The sequence below is a fragment of the Armigeres subalbatus genome, chromosome 1 (assembly GCF_024139115.2).
Source record: "Armigeres subalbatus isolate Guangzhou_Male chromosome 1, GZ_Asu_2, whole genome shotgun sequence".
NCBI lineage: Eukaryota > Metazoa > Arthropoda > Insecta > Diptera > Culicidae > Armigeres > Armigeres subalbatus.
In genome coordinates this window covers 264,807,826-264,829,869 of record NC_085139.1, presented here as the reverse complement: position 1 = coordinate 264,829,869, position 22,044 = coordinate 264,807,826, and the positions used below count along the sequence as shown (strand labels likewise).

At 40.2% G+C, this 22,044-nt stretch overlaps 2 protein-coding genes across 2 annotated transcripts in view; one reads left to right on the top strand and one right to left on the bottom strand.

The window, feature by feature from the left end:
- Positions 1 to 22,044, bottom strand: part of LOC134207290 (frizzled-3) — a 170,404-nt gene that overhangs the window by 146,312 nt on the left and 2,048 nt on the right. The gene's annotated exons all lie outside the window — the stretch shown is intronic.
- LOC134207283 (lipid storage droplets surface-binding protein 2-like) lies at positions 41 to 17,332 on the top strand. Its single transcript, XM_062683006.1, has 3 exons — positions 41 to 571; positions 15,965 to 16,402; positions 16,474 to 17,332. Exons 1-3 carry the CDS (start codon positions 415 to 417, stop codon positions 16,863 to 16,865), a joined length of 987 nt encoding a protein of 328 aa, XP_062538990.1. The 5' UTR covers positions 41 to 414; the 3' UTR covers positions 16,866 to 17,332.

The following is a 22,044-nucleotide window of genomic DNA, read 5'->3' as shown; positions in this document are numbered from 1 at the left end:
CGCAGGCTTCTAATCCAAACCATTTCTTCAAGACAAATCAATCAATCGAATCGTTTATACGCTCCCGTCCGAGTAAACTGTGGCCAGATATTCAGTAGAACGTGAAACGTCGCGACGCCAATTAAAGTCAGTGTGCATCTTGATCACACATAGTGAGAGAGTGAGCAAGTCAGCGACCGTCCGTGAGAGCTGAGAGTGATATACAGAAAAAGCGACCATCGCGACTAGAAACGAACTGCCGTGCCTTCGGTAGCTCCTCATTCGATTCCCGGACGTTGCCAAGTCGTGAAGTGCCAATTGTGTGACTCCCCAAGTGCCTATCAGAAGTTCAGTAATCTGATAGAAAAGAAGAAGTGACTGATAAGTGTGTAAAGCGATTCAATCAGCGAAAGAAGAAGAAAAGTTACAGTGACCATGTCGGCTAAAGTGCATGAAAATGGTGAAGTCTGCTCGACCGGTGACCACCAGTCCAGCGTGTTGCCACATCTGGAGTCATGGGACCGTATGCTGAAGCTGCCGGTCGTGGATGCCACTTGGCAGCAAACGCAAAATGTCTACGGACGCGTAAAAGGTAGGTAGATTGGGGGAGATTTGGGAGGATGGGGCTCTGAGGGTGAAGAACAATAGCACTGAAAGTCTATTGTTCAGGGAACATGGGGAGCACGTTGTCGCCATAACTGACTTTTTCCAGTGTGTTGATCACCACCACCGGAATTCAACATTGACTGGACTTTTTGTTATAATCAATTCATTTGACATTGAGGTCATCTGCAGCCTGGTGTCGTCAAGTGAGTTGAGATTGTCGAACCAGCCGCAGGGATCTCGAAATAATTGAAGTGTGCCTTGCGTTTCCTATAGCGATTGCCACGTGATTCGATGTGCAACAAATTTCTAAGCTGCTGCGATCCCTTGTCAAACGCATCTTCCTGCGACGCAATTTATTTCAATCTTTTTCGGGTCGAGGTTATTTTCGATCTATCTCTCCAGCTTGGAATCTTCCAGCTTTCCTCCACACTTCTATACGAGTGCTACGTGACCGATCCATCCAACGCACACTAAAAACCCAAATCAATACATCACACATTGCACCATAATCGGCTTATTGTCTCCGTCCGCTGTGTGGAGAACGGCTTTTCCAATCGAAGGCATATATACAGAACGGCTTCGAGGGTGAAAAAGAATACCAAGCCGTCAGCATGACTCAAACGAAAACCGAAAGCGAACACATTTAACAAAAAAAAACACGGCACGTTCGACTGATCGCGCACTGATCAGGTGATTCCGTGCCATTTTGCTCGATGCTTGGTCTTTTTTTTTATTTTGCTGCTCTTGTGCAGAAAATCGATCGCCGCAGTTTCCCGGTGAAGGGAGTTTCCGCGCGGTTGCCTGAACAGGTTCCGCAGTGAAGCCAAACCAAACAAGAACCGCAACCGTTGTTGTTCACCGCTCGGGAATGCTACGCTCCCTGCGCAGGCTCCCCGAGTGCCGAAGAGTGGTGGGGTTTGCTTGGTGGCGGTAGGGGTATGCGGTATTAGATATATAGATAATGTTGAAAAAAACCAACTGAATTTTCAGAACTCCGGTACCCTCCTCTCAATACCAAAATTATTAGAATCACAGAATCGGAAATTTGAAAGATTCCACTCAATTTCACTTATTCATAGGAATCTCTAGATGCTAACTGAAAATCTTTTAAAACATCATAGATATTGCTTGTGGGATTCTGATGCTTCTCCACATAATTAAGTCTTTTCGATTTCTACTTCAGTTTCTTTTAAAATCTGTGCAAATTCTCGTCAAAACGCAATGACTCTTGAAGGAAATCACTATTCTCGTTAGTACGAAAAATTCCATATCCGACGAATTCCGTCGAATTTGTCTTTATCAAGTTTCAACGGCCGCATCATAAAGACAAACATCAAAAGGATTTTCTACAAATTGCATATGTTCTTTTGTCTGGAAGGAATATGGATGATTTTAGTTAAATTTTAAATATCATATTCTTTATTTTAACGAAATACGAGGTAAACCGGCTTAGGGCCGAAAACCTCATTAAAAAAGACAATAAGCATAATAATTTAACGAAATCTTGGAAATATTATCCATTTTCATAGCAGATTGAAGTTCGATTTAGAAAACTTGAATTGTGAGACGAATCAAAGTCAGTCTGAAAAGTTGTAAAGTTGTAAAAAATCTGCTAAAGTAAAGATTTACCAACCAAATCACCATAAAATAAATATTGAAAAACAATCCGTGGCTTAGAAATCCTAGAATTGATTGTTTTTGAAAGTTCTTATGTGAATCGCCTTAGAATTTAACATCCAAACTACAACAAGCTTTTAGAGGCACAAATCTCCAAAAGCAAGAGCGATAATCACTTATTCACCTTAGCTCCGTTGCAGCATGCAACAGAAAATATGATTTTATGATGTGCCGATTGTTTCTTAATTGACATTTATGCCGTCGAAAACGCGAGGTGAGTGCATTGGAAAAGAGTAAAATATTCTGATTTTTTGTTAACATTAGATCATATTATTATCAGATAGTCCTTAAATTGAATGTTCGTTTGACGTTCTGATGAGCAATTTGGTAGCCTGACGTTTCCTTTTGCGATTAGATTCCTTTTAATAGTTAAGGAGAGCCTAAACGAATGGGATTTCCATAGAGAGTCAATTCCTTTAAGAATGATTTAACGACTGTTTTTTTTTTGTTTGAACGGCTTTATGAAAGGGAGTTTCTTAACATTTCTTCAAAGATTTTATTACAACTCTAAGAAAATTTCATTAAAGCTTATTTAGTTCTGAAAGGTCAATACATTTCTATTCGCCCAATCAATTATTTTATTTAATCAATCCCTAACTATTCTTAAAGTTTAAATGAAAAATCGAAAAATTGCTGCTTTTTAAGTTTTTCCTAACGTTTGACCAATTTGAAGCAAACTTCTGACCCGTTCAAACGTGCGACACTTTTTCAGTTTTTGTATTCGATTTTTTATTGGCTTTAAATGAGACAATAAATTTTTGACTGAAAATGTTGATTCTTATCAGACATCACTTTTTATAACAGTAAATTTAGTTTCAGTTTCCAATGGCTTTCGATTGAATTCAGTCCTTTTTTTTGAAGAATATTGAGCTGTTTCAGTCCAAACATGCTTTTAAATGATTACATTGTAAGGTTTTCTTTGAAAATGATTTTGCAATCTGAAGATCAAACTAAGAGCCAAGAAGACTTTGTATTGTGTTGTCAAATGAATTCAGTTCTTATGCTGAATGCATCTTTCATTGCTAACGCTCTTCCAATTTTGATATGTTCTAAACAAATTGTAAACTGCTTTATCGAAGACATTAACCGATGTGATTAAACATTCATGTTTTTTAAGCATTATAAACTTCATTGGGATGTTAAGAAGAAGAAGTTTCACCGAGTGTTAATTCTTCAGGGTATCCTTTGAATGTTAGGATTCTGAAGACTTCTGACATTGATTTAGAACACTTTTAGGAATTGGAAAGTTCCATCAAATGTTAGAATAAAGAAAAATCGTTTCCTTTGAAAACTGAAGAAGGTTTTGAACAGAGTCTCTTAATTCTCGTGTATACATGGATGAGACAGTGTGCCATGAGCTACAAAAGCTCACGTAGCACCGATTCAGTGCGCCGAGAGAAGCTAGCGCGCGCATAAAATAACTAAGTGAGCGTGTCTCGATGTACGTCTTATGAGACTCATCTCATGCGCTAGGAATGTATAGCTGGCGTTACTTAGGCGACGATATTATTGAATGAAAATTTCCCGCCCAAGCTGTTTTACGCATCTCCGCTGTTGATTGCAATGGTTTGTCATGGCAAACAGCGCATGAGCTGATCGCACTGAGATGTCTCAATGCGACTCACCAATGTTAATGTGAGGTACACAAGCTTCGTGAGACCCGCGCGCGCTAAATTTTATGTGCGCGTAGCAGTCGTTGCTCAATCTCGTCATATTTTGTACGCGTGCATGATGGTTTTGAATAGAAATGGTGTATGAAATCCGTTCCATTTGTTTTAAAGGCCAAAAGTGTTTCCCCATTTTGTAAAATTTGAGATGTCTTCGAATGAGTTTTTCTTCTGACAGTCAATTTATAAATGCAAAAATTTTAATGGACTGGAAGACTATTTACCCATTTTAGAAATACAGTCCCCATTCGATTTTAGCAACATTCGGTTTTGGAAACATTAGATTTAGGCAACATTCGATTTTGGCAACACAAATTTTTTAAAAATATTTTTATTTCTCATAATGTTCGTAAGAAAAATTGGTTAGAAAAAACACTTAGATTTTAAAATTTGAGCAAAAAAAGTGGTTAGAGCCCGAAACCGACTTAAAAAATCGTAAAAAACGCGTAAAAATTTTTTCACGAAAAAACTTTAAAAAATTCAAAATTCGCTTAAAAAATGGACACAGTATATCAATGGTCACAATTAGTGAAGAAATGAGAAAAAAAAACCATTCGATTTCGGCAACATTCGATTTTGGCAACACAAATGTTCCGAACGTCGAATGGAGTCTGTACTAGCATTTGATAAAAACTGAGTTTTATTTTATTTTATTAAGCTTTGGGGAAAATTTTCAGAGGATGTGACACATTAATTACGTTCTGATTCTGATAGTTTTTTTTTTTTTTTACAAAATTAGGGATCGTGAAATTTTCTTCGAGGCTTTGGATGGTAGGTATATTTTTAGGAACTTAAACATATTGGACGATTTCTGATTTTTTCTGCGAATCCGACAGTTTTCATGAGTTAAAAACATCCGATTTTGGAAAAATGAAAACTTTTCGCTGTGAGATGTTTCATTCCCTTTCTGCTGATTGTCGCTTCATAGAGGCATACAATCTATGCAACTTTGCTTAAATTTGGATCTTTTCAAGGATACCGAAAATTCCTCCAAGTGTTTGGATCCTGATATTATTGGGAATGGTTTTGTGGTCAGATAACTCTGTGTTCGATCGCACATCGCATCATCGTAGCGTTTGGCGTATTGTGCCTCTGATCTGCTGAAATGACGATCAGCCGGATGGTGCGCTCCGGCTAGGTTGATGCGGCGCTACGGCCTTCCAAATGAGAATCGAACCGAATGAAGCGCTCCGGTTCGCATGGTGACGCTGTGGTCCTGAGTGGCGCTGCGGCCCAGTGGGATGACGATCTCTGGATACGGATGATACGCTCCGCTCAGCGGCTTGTAGATTTCCTCTTCTTCGGCTCCGTTGGAATTGGTGGTCCGGCTGGAACGGCGGGCCGATCGCTTGGGATGCTCGGGATCCGACTTGGTAGCACGCAGGTTCGCTGGGATGTTATCCAACAAGAGCGCTGACGATGAGGCTGTCCAGTATGCTTGCTTGCTTCTTCCTCTTCAGCGTATCGAATCTGGCGGTCCGGCTGGAACGACAGGCTGATCGCTTGGGATGCTCGGGATCCGACTTGGTAGCACAGGTTCGCCGCACCTTTATCATTCGATTCGATTCTCATTTGGAAGGCCCTAGCGCCGCATCAACCGGATTCCCAAAGCTTTTCTGTAAGTAAATGTTTTTGCAATTTTTTTTTCGCAATTTTAGATAATTCCTTATTTTACTTGTCTTGTCACTGTCACCAAGGGACATGATCTTTTGACAGACAATTTGCGATTTGAATCATGTGTAGCTCGTTCCGGTTCCAAATTTAAATGTCGCGTTATTGAGGCAGAAAAGACAGCTTGTTAAGGAATCCAAAAGTTTTGCCAAATGCTTGAAAATGTGTTTTGCGGCCAAATGGTTCTTTTTGATATTTTTGAGAGATTTTGTATAGTAAAGGAATACATTTCAAGCGATTAGAACTAAAACGATCATCATTTTTTTTAAATCTTCTGGAGTTCCCCAAATGTTTTGGTTTTGAAGATTGTTTTGCATCACGAGGTAAACTGGCCTAGGGCCGGAGACCTCGATAATAATGTCAATAATAATAATAATAATAAGATATTTTGGAAATAGTTTTGCGATAAGATGATTTAAAGACATATGTTCTGAGCGAATTTTCTTCAATTTTTTGGAAGAATTTTGAACTCTTTTAGGAAACCAAGAGTTCCTCGGCATGTTTGAGTTCTGATGATATTTTTGAGAATGCTTTTTCTATCAGGTCCATTTTCCTTTCTTATTAACATTGAGATCCAAGTAAACCGTGCTTCAGTTTTGTTGTGTTATTTGTTTGCGCGTCAAATTTTTGTTGCATAACAATCATCCATCATCATTTTTTTCGCATGTTATCGCAGATCTTCTTCCTTAAGCATGAAGTATCAGGTCTCCAGATCGGTGTTGGTAAAATCTCAAATTCTCAAATCTTATTCTCAAATATATAAACAAAACATACGCCTCGATTCCGTTCTAACGCTTTTAAGAGCGAAATCGTGTTTCGGTGAGTGAGCGAAGCGATTCTGTCCGAAAACTCAAGCGCGATGCTCCCCCTACAGAATCGCAAGCGAGTTGGCTCGTGCATAAAGCCTCGATGATTCAGATTTGAGTATGATTCTACCAACACTGCTCCGGATATGGACTTTTTTGGTGAGATTGTTACGGAATGTTTTTTTTTTTAATTTGCCTAAAAGTTTGCTTACGGATCCATTATCCAATTGATAATGGTAGCATAAACAGTCGGAGCTTATTGTAAGCAAAAGTGACCTCGGACTGGTCATGAAATACCAGGCAGTCTGAAATGGGTCACTGGAGCTGCAATAGAGCTAGCACTTTCTAACTCTCGGACTAAATCTGACTGTACATTTGTACAAGTATGTAAAACAGACAGCTTTTTTCCACACGCAAAATAATCTGCCCGTAATTTTACCTGATGCATATGAAACGTAGCGGTATAGCGTGAAAATTAAATTAAATGTTCATAAAAATCATTAAAAGAAACTTTATGATATACGTGAATTTCATGTCATTGAAGCATTGGTTGAGAACTCACTCAGCTGTCAGAATCTGAGACGTCAGAATCATTCATTTTCTTGAAAATCAGTGTTGTGTACAAATAATTTCCAATTACCCAACAAGAAATCAATTTTACATAAGGTTAGTACTATTTATTTAATTCTTTTTATCTTATCTGCAATAGCGCATTTATATACGTTTGCAGCGAATTATCACCGAATCGTGGAGAAATCCTCGGAGAAATCTGGCAACTTAAATCCCACTTTTGCCTCCTCCATTTCGTGGTGCATATAAACAACGCACGTTTTTATTACTTCTGCGGCATTTTGCTCCGGTTTCCGGATATCAAAAGATGTGGCCATCGAATTTCACAACGAAACGAAATCTGCCCGACGATATTATATATTTACATTGTAGTTGTTTTATTAATTAAATGTTTGTTTATGCTTTTGATTCTTAAATAAAAACTTGGGAAAACTTTTATTGTTTATTTTTCTTATTTATCAAAGCAGAAAAATAAACAAACATTTTTTTTGTATTAACCTTCAAAGCCATAAAGCAGTCACGTAGCCTTTATGTGAAACTCTAGTAACATCTGATTGAGTGGAACTGAGTTCCTGTACCTTTGAGTCACTTGACTGTTACGTGAAAAGTGTTGTGGAAAAAATCCACGTATATTTTCACGTAGATATGACGGTACGATTATTTTGGGTGCATAACATCACTGCCAGTCAGTGGGGTTTAGTTTGTACGCAGGCAGTTGTACGCATGCACGCAGGTTCATTTTTCTTCCTAATTGTTGGTTTATGAAGGCAAGCGACTTGGATGAAATTTTGGAGTTCGTTTGAAAATTGAGAATTTATCCGATTGTTCGGATTTTAAAGATCTTTTCGAGCATATCAATTTTTTTTCTTTCTATTGGACAGCAATTTCCATAAATTTGGTCTCAATTTAGACCTCTGCCTCCGAAATTAAGCTTTGAAAGTTATTTTTTTCAAAATGTCTTTGCAATCGGATGATTACTTTTTTTCTAAAGGCACAAATGTTTCAAATGAGAGCGATTCTCAACAAAGAATTTAAGCCAAAAAAGCTATTTTCTAAGCTGAAGAAGGCGATTTTTGGCCATATAAGAGTTTTGTCTGTCGTCAATGTTTGTTGGGTTTGAATCAATTGTAAGCCGTTTCGGTTACAATTCTTAAAGCCGCTTTATTAAGTTAAGGCAGAAAAGACAGCTCCCTTAAGGAATCTGAGGGTTCTTTCAACTTGAGATTGTTTTTTTTATTGCAATCAAATGGCTGTTTTGAAAAACAAATCGAAATTTGGAATACAAAATTCCATCAATTTCAAGAAACAAAAATGAATTTCTTTAAAAAGCTATGAAAATTCCTCTTGGTGTTTGGATTCTGATGATTATGCTTTAAACATATTTTTGCGATTAAATGATTATTATTTCTTCCTGCTGATTATCACTTCATAAAGAAGGGATTTCGCGCCAATTCGTACATGGAGCTGGCAGCACCGTCTCAGATTTCAATGAAACTTTCTGGACATGCGAACTTTGTCACAAAAAGCCACTTTGCATACTTAGTTTTCCCAAAATTGACCTAGACTTTTTTTTAAAGAACCAAAGTTCTTTTCACCTGTTAATCAAATGGATATAATCGAGAAAAATCAATAAGTTTTCAAATAAAAGATTGGGAAAATTCCAAAAAATTTCTTTATAGGAACATTACAAGCAACTTTGCTTTATTTTAGATTTTTGGGAGAATTTTTAGCTCTTTTAGGAAACCAAGAATTCCTCTGAGTGTCATTTTTGAAAATATTTTCAGAATGTTTTAGCAATTAGATGAGTTTTATTTTCTCCCTAATTGCTGTTTGTCGGCAGTCGCTTTATAAAAGCATCAATTTCGAGCGAGCTGGTTTCGGAATCCGACAGCTACTTCGAATATTTTAAAATGTTTTTAGAAAGAAAAAAAAGCTCCGAGAACTCTTCCAAGTTTTTAAATTCTGAAGATTTTTTAAATATATTTTTGTAATCAGATGCTGTTTATCACTTCATAAAGCCATATATTCCGATCAAGTTTGGCTTTAATCTAGACCTGTTGGAAGAATTTCGAACACTTCAAAGAAACTGAGAATTCCTCAGAGCGTTTGGTTAGGATTCTGAAGCTATTTTTGTGAATATTAATGCAATCTGATGAGATCATTTTTCTTCCTAATTGCTATTTTTATGAAGGCATAAACTCCAAACGGTTTGGATGTAATTTTGGAACCAGAATTTTGGATTCTGTTAGAAATTTGATGATTGATTAAAATGATAGGATTCTTAGGCTTTTTAAAGATTTTCTTTCATTTATATAATTTTCTTATTCTGCTATTCTTTCCTTCCTACGAGTCATACTGTTCTAAGTAATTTGGTTCCAATTCAAGCCTCTTTCAGGAATTTGCAATTCCATCATATTTTTTTTTTAATTTGTGTGTAATCAGAAATTTGGCTCCAATTCAAGCCTGTTTCAGGAATTGGCAATTCCATCAAAATTTTAGTTCCTGAATTTTTTTAAATGTGTTTGTAATATGAAGATTCTTTTTTTCACGGCAAGATTTGAATAAATCGCCTCAAAACGTTCCAATTATTAAAGTCACTTTATTAAGGCATGATAGACAGCTCGTTTTAAAGTCTCTCCACATGCTTGAGAAAATATTTAAAATGTTTTTTTTTGTGATCAAATGATTTTGTTTTGAAAAACTAAAACAAATTTAGCATAAAAAGGCATACATTTCAAACGATTTGAACTAGAACTATCTTCAATCACCTGAAATAGCTCCGGAAATTCCTCCGTTTGTGTGGATTCAGAAGCTATGAGAATGAAAAAGTCTTTTTAATCGTTGATTTATGAAGCCATACACGGGTAAAAGTCATGATTCCATAAAACTGATTGCTTCATGATATCTTGACTACAGTTCATAATATCATGACCGAAACGACGATTACCATGAACAATAATAGCATTTTTTTTCTTAACCTAAGGTCATAAACGGCAGAAGCGTTTTCAAAATGCTATACGCATTACATGACCTAGAGTCATGAAAATATGTCAAAACTATCCGAAATGAGCGTTGCAAAACCTTGTTAATTTTTTTTTTCACTTCTGTCAAAGCACATGATTTGTGGCGATGATTAGTGGCAATCCTCATTCTTGGCATTTGCATTGTCTTGGTAGCTGTGACAGGATATTTACCTCTTACGATCACAACATATTGATCCCACAAATCTACATATTGATCTCCACAATCATTCAAGTCCTATTACGAGAAGGGCGAGTTTTGATTTGTCTCACCATCCTGTTCATACAAACCTGACATGAAGAGGCCATGCTGCCGACCTCCAATCCGAAGTATCTCCTAGGGATTACGTTGTTATGGAAGTTTGAATGTAGGGGAAAGTGGGGCAAGATCGCCATATGGGGCAAGACAGTCAACGTTGATTATGACTTAGATAAGCATTACATTCACATTATTGTTACGAAGGATGGTTAACAATGACATAAAAGGGCTATACAACTAAAAAACGCACTTTGACAACCTCAATTGTTCTTGCAATATTGATTTTGAGATGGTTTAGTTGAAATTTGAATTTTCTTATAAATTTTGTAGTTATAATATTTAAGGTTTGAAGCCAAAATTACTAATTTTTCAGCTTAAATTGATATTTTCCAAGGATTTTATATAAATATAGCCGAGCTACATTAATAATTTGAGGAGATTCACAGTAGTTATGATCGATAGGATATAAATCTTTGGATATACGGCGACTTGGGGCGGTACTGCCAACTGTATCAGGAACAAGTTCATCTCCAGGATTAAGAGTCGCCTAACCAGGGGTCAACAAATCAACATGGAATACGACATTTTCAAGCGAAACATCATTTGAACATAATCCCTAGAAGTGCAAGGAATGTGTCACCCGTTCTAAATAAATTCAGCACACTTTTAATATAATTTTTGGTCCTCGCTCGTCTTGCCCCGAGGGGGTGGCCATGTCGCCCCATATGATAAATATAGGCATCATAAAAACACCTTTTTTAAAACCAGTTTATAAGATACTGAAACGTAATGAATCATTTTTTACTGGTACTTATGTCAAAGGCAGGTCATCATAAAGGTGTTTCTTGAACAAAACAACAGCAATCGAAGGTGTTTCACTATTCTACAAAGATTACCGCTTAGGGTGGCCATCTTGCCCCACTGTCCCCTATACACTTATGGGCCCACATTCCTTGCCATAAATAAACGATCTGCTGCAAACGGTCTACATTCTTCCAAACAAATTCATTAAACTATTGATTCTGTTGATGCCAATGTACATTCTATGGATGTTATTCTCAGCAACGTGGTTTGGAACCATTATTACGATTTAGAGCCCTGTGATTATTTGATTTTTACCAACAATTTCTCCGAAATAGCTTCTGCAAGATCAAACCTCATTTAGGAGCTGACAATCAGGTGTGTATATTGTCTGGAATATTCAACGTAATGCAGCAGTTCCACAAAGCTTTCTCAAAGATGTCGACTATAACCGGAGACGAGCCAGCCTCGGGCTGACACTCTCCCTAATAAAGACAATAAAAAAGTAAAAAATGATAACTATAAGTCTGCCAGCTGTATACATTTTAATATTTATATTATTTAATATGTTTCTATATTCTATATTTCTTTCAACCATACTATGGACACTATATTTAAGATAGTTTTTGGTGACATGCATCCCAAAATTAACTTCATCAACAGAAAGTGGTAGAAATGTTAATAAATCTGAAAATCCAAATATCTAAAATTTTAATTTTTAGGTTTGTGGATCAGATTTTCAAATTTTTGCATTTTAAATTTCATCAATCCAGCGGCGTAAAACAACAATATGAAGGGGGTCTCTGATTTTCATCCAGCAGAGCATTTTCAATTGATCATGTCATAGACCACCTGAGAATTTTTTTTCAGCTATATTTCGATCCGGCATTGATTCCTCTCTAATCATTCGTTGATATGATAATGGTTATGCCCTCACAAACTTCTCTCTAAAGAAAAATAATTGGGAAACTGATCTTTTCCAAATTTCCAATCCAGGATACAAAAGACAAATAATTTTTAATTTTTAGTAGAATTATTTCGAAGCTCTTCCTACTGCTTCATGCAAAATTCACTTACTCTATAACCATTTTTTGAATGTGTCGAATGATCAGCAAAAACTAGTATTGTGACGGATGCTAGAAGTTTTTATTTTTTGATTCATGGCCTTAGCTCTTGGTTTCAGTGTGCATGCGTCATGCTATCATGTCCCAAATTACCACTTTTCGTTAAACCCATCCGAATCATAAATGACAGCTGCCAGATTCGTGAGTTCTGATTCTGTTTTCATGACCTGAGATCACGGTTTCGGAGCCCACACTTCATGATATCATGACTCAGTTTGCCGCTTTTCGTCGCCAAATATCGAAAATCGTAACGCCAAGCTTGCGTTACAGCAAAATGAGTCATGATTTCTCGCTTAACTTTTCAAAAGGACCTAAGTAACATTTTTTTCATGAATTAATTTGAATAGCACAATCAACAGAACAACATGAAAGCTTTTGATTGTGCTATTCAAATTAATTCATGAAAAAAATGTTACTTAGGACCTTTTGAAAAGTTAAGCGAGATTTCATGATCTTTTTTCATGGTGTATTTTCATAGCAAAAAACACACATTTTTCATGAAACCATGACTCATTTTGTCACTTGTTAGTTCCGGATTTTTTCCCGTGTAACTTCAAGCGACTCGGAATAAATTTTGAAATCGAAATTTTGCGTTCTTTTATAAATTTGAAAATTAATCGATCGATCAGATTCTGAACATTTTTTGAGAATATTTTAGCAAACACGATGATTATTTTTTTCCCCTCTTGGACCTTTATAAAGGCAGTAGTTTTAAGTGATTTGGCGGATATCTAGCTTCTAAAGACTTTTATAAAATTTATTTGTAATCGAATGATTTTTTCTTCCACAGTAGTTCTATACAGGCATCGATTTCGAGTGATTTCATTCTGAACTTCGTTGCAATAAAGGAGAAAAAAGCAGCTTGTATAGGAAACCGAGCGTTCTTTCAAACGTTTGAGAAATTTTGTTTGCGATCAAATATTTTTTTTAGGAAAACTAAAAAAGCACCGTTGTTGTGCATTCTGTAGATTTTATTGTAATTATTTTTGCGATCAAATGATTCACTTTCTTTCTGCTAATAGCCGCTTCATAATGGCATAAATATCAAGCAACTTGGCTTTAGTTTAGACTTTTCGTAAGAACTTTGAAGATTCGTTACTTTTGTGTCTTATTATTACTGCTTTAAAAGGCATTAATTTTAATCGATTTGGATTGAATTCCGTAATTTTTATAATAATTTTCCTATCAAATGATAATTTTTCTTTCCTTCTGTTTGTAGCTTTTTAAAGGCAACTTTTTGAAGCTATGTGGCTTAAGTTTGGGCCGGTTGGGAAAGTTTGGAATTCAAAAATACCTCAGAATGTTTGTGTTCTGAGGATGTTTTGAGAATGTATTTTCGATTTAATAATGCCTTTGAAAAATTAAGACTAATAATAATATTTTTTTAATAGGAATGGTGCATGATTTGTTTCCTGTTCTAACAGTCGCTTTGCAAAGGTAAACAATCTCAAATTAGAGCCATCTTTTATGATGGTGATTTTTCGAGTATTTGGATTCTAGGGATTCCTTCGAGTACTTCATTTATTCAGTAGTTCATTCATTTGAAATCTTGAAAGATTTATCTAGCTATAGATTATGTTGAGAAAACTTTTGAAAAACAAGTTCCGTATTCATATATTCTAGGTTATGATGATCGTTCCTCAAATCTATCGGTATAAAAAAATCAGAGAAATTCTTCTGTAATCTGTAGTGAATCTTCTGATCACTATTGGAGGTGTGCCGAATATTTAGGACCTCGAACTTTTAGCAATTCAGAGTAGATACAATCGCTGTTCTCTTCGACTCTTCAACAGTATTTTAAAAACATGTTTACAATATCTCTGAAACCAGCAACATGTTTGTATTCTTTTGTCGACTGATTTTTTTTTCAACTTTAGTTTCAGAAAAGGCACGATTTTGTAGAATTCTTGATAAATATGTTTACTTCAGATAGTCCGTTTGATCAACGAAAATCAATAAGCACTAATTTGATCTTTTGCAATATTGTATTAAAACCACCTGTAAACATGGTTTTAATGTTTATTAAGTCCCAAAACAGCATTGCTTTTAAATCCAATAACAGTTGTGAAAAACGAGTTGAGTAATTCTTCCTCTCATGAACGACTATTTGTTCGCATATCGCTTCATAAGTTTCAAAAACAACGCCAATTGAGTCTCAATTTGCACCGCCTTGTGAACTAATTCACAATCCCACCTCGCATACCCCTCTGATTTCCATAACGCTTGGATGAGGGAACCCCTTCGCGCACGGTAAGCCGTGCGGGTAGAAGCGCGACGAACCAAACAAACCGGATCAACATCATCTTCCCCGCAGAGAGTCCCTCGCTCTCGCGGCGGCGGGATGATCTTTGGTCAGGCAACCATCCCGCGAACCACGTCACGATATGCGGAGGAGCTGCTGCGCGTTGACTTGGGCGTCCTCTTCGTCATGTTCGCATCGCATGATCGCGTGGTGTGGATGCGACGAACGACGACGGACGAGACGCGTGTGCGTGGTGAGAGGAACCAAACACACAAATCGTCGGTGATGGGCTACTTGGATGGATGTTTTTCATATACTTTTTTTTCCTGTTCTCGATAAATATGTGCGGCACGGATATGAAGTGCACTGACTGGTTGCTGCTGCTGGTGACGACGACGACGACGGGTAATCACCGCGACCGCAGTTATGGTTGCACTTTGGACCCAATTCTTTGCAGCGAGCTCGCTTGCGAGTGAACAAACAAGCGCGCTGTTGGCCATGTTGTTGTTTGAATCAGTTCAGTTTAGAGTTACTAAACCGAAAAAGAATGCTGGTTCAGCGGAAATTTATTCGTTATTATGCGTCATTTAGGCCGGCGGGCCGAGGAAGATAGGGATGCCACGTCAACTTGCTGGTCATAAACAGTAACGACGGGCTGTTGAGGCGGAAGCTTTATGTGAAGGTGACTTTGAATTCTTGGTGTCAATTGAATTAAGTGATAACCGACTTTCGAGTGATGGCTCCGGTGATGGTTTGTTGTGGTTTGTCCATTAACAAGGATGATAACAAGGTTTGAATAAGTTGGGGAGGATATTTTAGGAATGTTTTTGTAACCAAACATTCACTACTGCGCAACACTTTTACTGGTATGATGCAATGGCACTTCAATCATTATTCAGGAGCACGAAGCAAAACATTTAATCATCTTTAATTGCGTTACTCGGCGATTATCAAGCTTCGTTTTTTAACTGAGAAGTACTCCTTCAATATCGACTTTGGCCCGAATGTAGGATCCTCTGAGGTGATTTCCTTGTTTTAGGAATGGTTGTTCGCGTTCTGAACTATATCTGGCGAGCAAAACTTTTTTTTAATGATTGCTTAGTGATTACTCGAGGATAGCCAAATGATCTTCAAGATCTCCTAAAACTTCGGCTTCTTGCTGATTGATAAAAAGAATTGAATCAAATATTACGAATTTGACTTGAGACTCATCAGGAATGACATCATGAAATAATTTCTATTAACTGATGCCTTGCCTTGTATGTAAGCTTATGGACTTTATATCAACACGACCCCATCGAATACATCTCATTTGAATACCATTCAAATATTATTTGAAGCAACAAACGCAGCCTCGAAAATACTAACCTTCACCGATTGACACACAAGCTCCACAAATAAATAACACTGACCGAGCTTATCGCGCAGACCGCCTCCGCTTCTCCCAGCCCGATAAGATTAAACTTTCGTGCCGCCTCATCGCTGCCTAATGACGCACATCTAATTCAATTTCTTCTTCCTTCTTCTCCCCCCCTCGCACAGATCACAACCCATTCTTCTCCTGGGCCTTCGGAACTGCGGAGCATGTAGTGCAGCAAGCCGTCAACCGCTCGGCGCCGATCGTGCACAAATTTGACCGCTCGATCCAACTGGTCGACCAAACGCTGGTCAAGGGCATCGATCGCCTCGAAGTGAGCGCTCCCATCATCAAGGAACAGCCGCAGGAGATCTACAACCAGGCCAAATCCAAGGTTCTCGGCACGGTGAAGCCCTACACCGAGAAGGTGTGCGAGCTCCGTCAGACTTCGCAGCAGAAGGCCGCCTCGCTGAAGGATCTCTCCTGGAAGAAAGCCAACGAAGTACTGGCCACCCAGTACGGAAGCTTCGCCGTGAACGGCGTAGACACCACCGCCCAGCTGGCCGAACGCCTGCTGGACTACTACTTCCCCAAGTGCGAAGGCGACTTGGAAGAAGATAATGGTCAGTAGCACCCTCTATGACCCTTCCCAAATCTCAACGATTTTAACCTTCCTTCTTTTCCCCCAAAACAGCTCCCATCTCGGTCAAGGAGGACCCGGCGCTGCACACCGTCCAGACCGTTGGCCGCCTGTCGAACAAAGTTGCCCGCCGCGTTTACCGAACCGTGTCCAAGCAGGTCAAATCGCTCCGCAAGGAAGACGTCAAGGACTACATCGCCACGCTGATTGCCGTCCTGCGCCTGACCCAGTACCTCAACTTCATCAACGACAAACGGCAGCAGCCGGCCGTGGAAGCTGCACCGGCCAACAACACCTCGACCCCGGTCAGCGCTAATGCCACCTCCACCCCTGTTGCCGCCAGCACAAGCTCCGCCTCCAACACCTCGGCCGTGGTTGCCACGATAAACAGCAGCAAGACGCTGGTGCAGAAGGAGAACGGCGTAGACGACCAGAAGACGCAGTAGGCGTACACCTTAGGCTACGGAACGTGTTTGTTTGTGTGTGCGGGATAGTAAGCCCCCAACCGAACTGATTAACTAGTAGAATGTTAATGTAATCGTAGATATTTTTCGCATTTGTTTTTTGTCTACCGACAAAAAGGACATTGGCTCACTCTGATCCGGTTGCGGTCCGAGTGCAGTAAAAATCGAATGTTTAATTTGCGTGCGTTTGTGTGAGAGTCCGAATGAATGTGAGTGCGTGTTAAAATTGATCGGAAACACTGTTTACTGTTAATAATACTACACCTAGGGAGCGAAGATTGTCTAGTCCTGGAGGCCTACGCGTCTGCCAGGAGTGTAGAGATATTGGAACCCAAACGTTTATATATTCACCCTATTTTCAAAACAATATTTTTTTAGATGAGCTATATTATTGTTTACTCGTATCTATATATATTTTTGTGAAAGTAAAAAATTGTAAAACCCAAAAACATCTGATTTGTCGGTCATAAAAAATATCACAACAACCCTTGACCGACAGAAGGTCGATGCTGACTGACGTCAATTCGCCGACATCGTTTCATTGGTTCCAACATCGTTCTCTTATCAATGTGTGACTCGTGTTGTGCACGTTACCCGCTGATGATATTTCCAACAAAGACAATCGGCACCGGCAACCTGTACTTTGGAAGTCTACATTTTTAACATTCGGAAATGTTGTAATCATCGAACGCGTGGCCAGGTGACATTTTGAACAGAAAATCCTTCTGCACTTGACGAAACACAGTGCTTACTAACTGAAAAAATACTCAGCATGTTGGCATCAGTAGAGTAAACATCGCTGGACTCGCGCATTCTAATCGCACTGATACCGTAGATAGGAAAACCCCTTATCAGTCGTGCAGTAGCGGAGAAATTCAGCTACAATTGAATGGAATCACTCAGGAACCTAAAAAATAGCTAAACAAGCCCCGAGTACATTGCAGAATGGAGATTAACACATGTATGTATAATGGGCGCAGAACCGACCGATGATAACATTTGCATCGCACACTGCCGCACACAACGCCGCCGCCGAGCCCGACCAATCACCGTCGACTCAGCGGATGACAGCGCGATCACGCCACTTGTGAACTTTGGAGCTTTTGCGTTCATATAGCATCGCATCAGAGCAAAGGCGCTCGCGGCCTGTCCGAGTCCGAAAGCTGGAATCGAGGCATTGACGTCAGAAGGGCGAATAGTGGCGCCGGCCGGCCGGCCATCCAAGCGCTGATGGCCGCGATTTACAATTAGCATCAGCATCACATTTGAAGAACAAAACAACAACGAGACAGACGGTTCATGTGACTGCCAACTGGCTAGCTACTTAATGTTTCCACGGTGTTTGATATGGTTGCGGCATAGGGAATCTGTTTTGCAAATATTTGTCGCATCAAGCTCCGCTCGGCTGGTGCAGCTATTAACCAGCTTGGACTGGGTGCATTTGCAAATGCACCGAAGGTTAGTTTCTTTGTTGAAAGCACAGCCCGGAGAAATTGATTGTGTTTCGTTGTTCACACAAGGGTCGAAAGATCATCAATTTGCACATCGTAATTGAGTGAGTGCATTGTAGGCAAACGATGACTTCAGTTTGTATTGCATCATAGTTTAATGATCGTTACGTTCATCAGTTTTTCTATAGGTGATAATCGTTTGGAAATAAAAAATTATCACCTGATTCTCCAACTTCTGCACGAGGCATTACTTACCCTTATTTGACTTTGTTTAATGGCTCAACATTACTGACATTAGACATTTAAGAACACGCGCATATTTTTTTTTTGCAACGATAGATTTCATTACAACCATTGCACTAGGATCAGACAATTTTGAAATATTATAATGCAGTATCTGTACAGAAAGCTAACATTTCTTGTATTGAAGTCTTGCAGAACTGTAGGGAACCCAGGATTCCTGTAAAATATAATAATATAGAATGATCGATGAATTCTGAACCTTATGCACAGTCTTATAATGCAATATCCATCATATTTTGTATCTAAAATCTAAAACAAAGCTTAGAATTTGATTTGATGTGTTGGGTGAATGTATGTACACTGGAGTCGGTTTTTACGCGGGGGATACGTTCCGCGTAAATCAAAACCGCTTAAAAAAAACGCGTAAATCCTAAAAATCCCTTAAAAAACGACTTGAATAAAAATAGTTTTTTTTGTGGTTTTCACGTGTTTCCGAACCTTTCGTTTGGCATTTCCGAATCTCACCTTTACACAGAGCTCTAATCAGTCAGAGGGTTCAGCAGATCCACCAAATTCGTATCCGCTTCTTTCCTAATTAATCAGCGCTCTGGAGCTTGGAGATTCATGTCGTCGGCTTCGAAAACCAGCCTAAGATTGAGTTACGTTTTTACAATTTACTCCATTGACTCCATCGAAAAGGCGCAAAAAAAATGGGTCATCTAGAAGCAAATTATAGTCGTTCCATTCTCTTCCTACCATCACTCATAAGTATTAACAAGAAAAGTAAGAACTAGAACCAGTGTGGTAGATCTTACTCTGTAATGCAACACGAAGAGTGTCTACCCAGCATTACAGGCTCCGTTAACTGCCTGGCTAATTGTTTCACCCCCCAGGCCATTCATCCTCTCAGTGCGGGTCGCCTGACACCTTGGGATTCGGGGTTAGGGACGTCATATTGTCAGCTTCAGTGTTGTACCGAGCCTGGCGATATGACCGGTTTATTGCGATTTTCACTATTTGGATAGTGTATGGGAACGGAGGTATGGTTTTAGAACCCTATTACGCGGGCATGTGCTACCAACCAATGGGGACGACAAACTCCCTAACAGATGGCGCTTGTTGGTAGCTGGGTGACAGCACAGGGAACGGAAGCCGGGAAATGACACGACGAATGTCGAGAATGGGGAGCACAGAACTGGATGACTGTATGGGTGGGGACAGAAGACTCGGGAGATAGATGGTTTTCGGGAGTTGGATGAGAAGCCTCGTGGAGAACGGTTAGTTTTTGTGCAACAGAAGAGCCAATTAGAGCCGGTTTAAAAACGTGCGGGTAATTGTACGTGAAGGACTCAGTGTTAGTCCTTAAGGACAGTTTGGTCCTAAGTTCAAGATTCGGCCAATCGAGTGGCCACAACAGATTGCGGTTTTCGCCTATCATTCTGGCCGTCTACTCGTCACGCTGACAGTGTGACCACTTTCCCGGTCCGTTCCGTCAGCGCCATCGACCGTTTCCCCGCCGGCTCGGCTATTGCCGCCATTGCGATTACCGTTGATCCTGCCCGTCGTCTAGCAAACCTGCTGGCCGATCTATTGCCGGCCTCGCTATTTTCGCCGCTGCTGCCAAGCCACCATTGCCATCGCGATTGTCGCTGACCCAGCGCGTCGCCCGGTGAGCCTCGCTATACGCGTTGTTCGATCCACCTGTCAAGCTATCGTCGCCATCGTGATTTTCCCGAACCCTACCCATCGATCAGCAAGCCTGCTGGTCAATTACCGTCGCCATCGCCATTCTTGTCCCGCTATCAAGCCTGCAAAGCTAGAACCGCCATCGCGATTGTCGCTGAGCCGGTGCGTCGCACAGCCAGCCTGCTAGCCTCTAGTTGCCGTCGATATCGCCATTCTCGCCGTGCTATCAGTCATTCACCGCCCTCACCAGCGTTCTATACCCAGCCTATCAAGATACCGTACCATCACGATACTCACCGATCCGGCCCGTCGTTCCGTCGTCATTGGACCCCAACCGTCAAGGCTAGCGTAACCAACAGCAGTCCCACCGGATTGCTGTCATCGCCAAGTTTGCCAGTCCAGTCAGCGATTACACTGTGGTTTACAGAAGTAGCGCTTCCAGACATCGTTTCCGAGTGAGTAAATAAAGTTTGCAAAACTAACCTCCAATTCCGTTGCTAACCAGATCCGAAAGCCTCCCCGCTTCCTCAAAACGACCCTGGGACTCGAGGACCAAAAAGAGGCCTTCCGCGCCCACCCCGTTGGCTGCCGTAGGTCAAACCAGTGGCCTGGGGTTTTAATCGGATTCCCCTTCTGGGTTCCGGACCGAAATCCTCGAGGGCTAGAAGAGCGGTACCAGTAGAGTATAACAAGACGTCGTCGTCCGTGTTCATGAACTCGTTCAGTTGCTTGCACTGGAAGGTCACTTCCGTTCCCAACAACCATCTCCTCGGTGCCGTCACCCAAGATCTCTTCCCGAGCAGCACAAGTCAGACAGAAATGGTTGCAGCAACTTGATTGTGACTAAATCTGGTCACATATGAGTTGTAGCAATCTATGTGAAGCATGTGTGCTGCTAGGGTTGGGCCAGTCGTCCCGCTAGCTCCACGTTTTAGCACCAAGATCATTTCATCAGTCTTGATGCGTCTGACGCTTCGTGCGTCCTGTTCCAGCGCCGAAAGCTTTTCGGTCGCCTGCGTACTTATGCTTATCAGTTTTGAGCAGCAAGGCCTCTACTCTGTCCTTCACTATCTTTGCGGGTCGAGATGCACTCTACTTCCGCTTTGAGCTACTGACCAGCTGCCAGGGATTTTCGGTCCCTTGTGCCGATGGCACTGGCCGGCAGGTACCCTATTGCGGCCCGGCGACTTGCGTTCGGTTGGTGTCTTTCGCTTCTTTGGGCCGAGAAGTCGCCTTCTCGGGTCAACGCCCTTCGGGCATCACTACATCCCGATCTACTCCGTCAAGACGACGTTTGGTCTACTGTCGCCTACTGCTTGGCTTTGCTCTGAGCATCTTCGCCGGTTTGTTGCCTGAGTCGTTTTTAGTTAGGCGCAATATATTCCTCGTTGACCATATGGGCGAAATCAATTGCCTCTTCTGCCATAGTCCATGTTCCGAAAAAGGAGAAGGCTTCAGTTGTGGCACCTTTGTCGGGCTTCTCGTTTCTCCCGGGTGGCTGATAAAAGCGTCCTGTTCTTGTCTTACAACTCGAACACCAGCAGGTTCTGTTTCAGTTAATTAATGATCGTCTAAGACGAGTTAAGTAACTCCATTTAATTCCACCAATTATTCCACCCATAATTGGTGGAATTAAATGGAGTTACTTAACTCGAACGAAATCGTCTGCGATTTTAAAGGAATGCATCACGCTTGAATTTTTCATGCTAAAACGCATTATTTCACTCATTTGCCAAAAAATCATTTTGGTTTAAAAACGCATTTGAAATCAATTTAGGGGC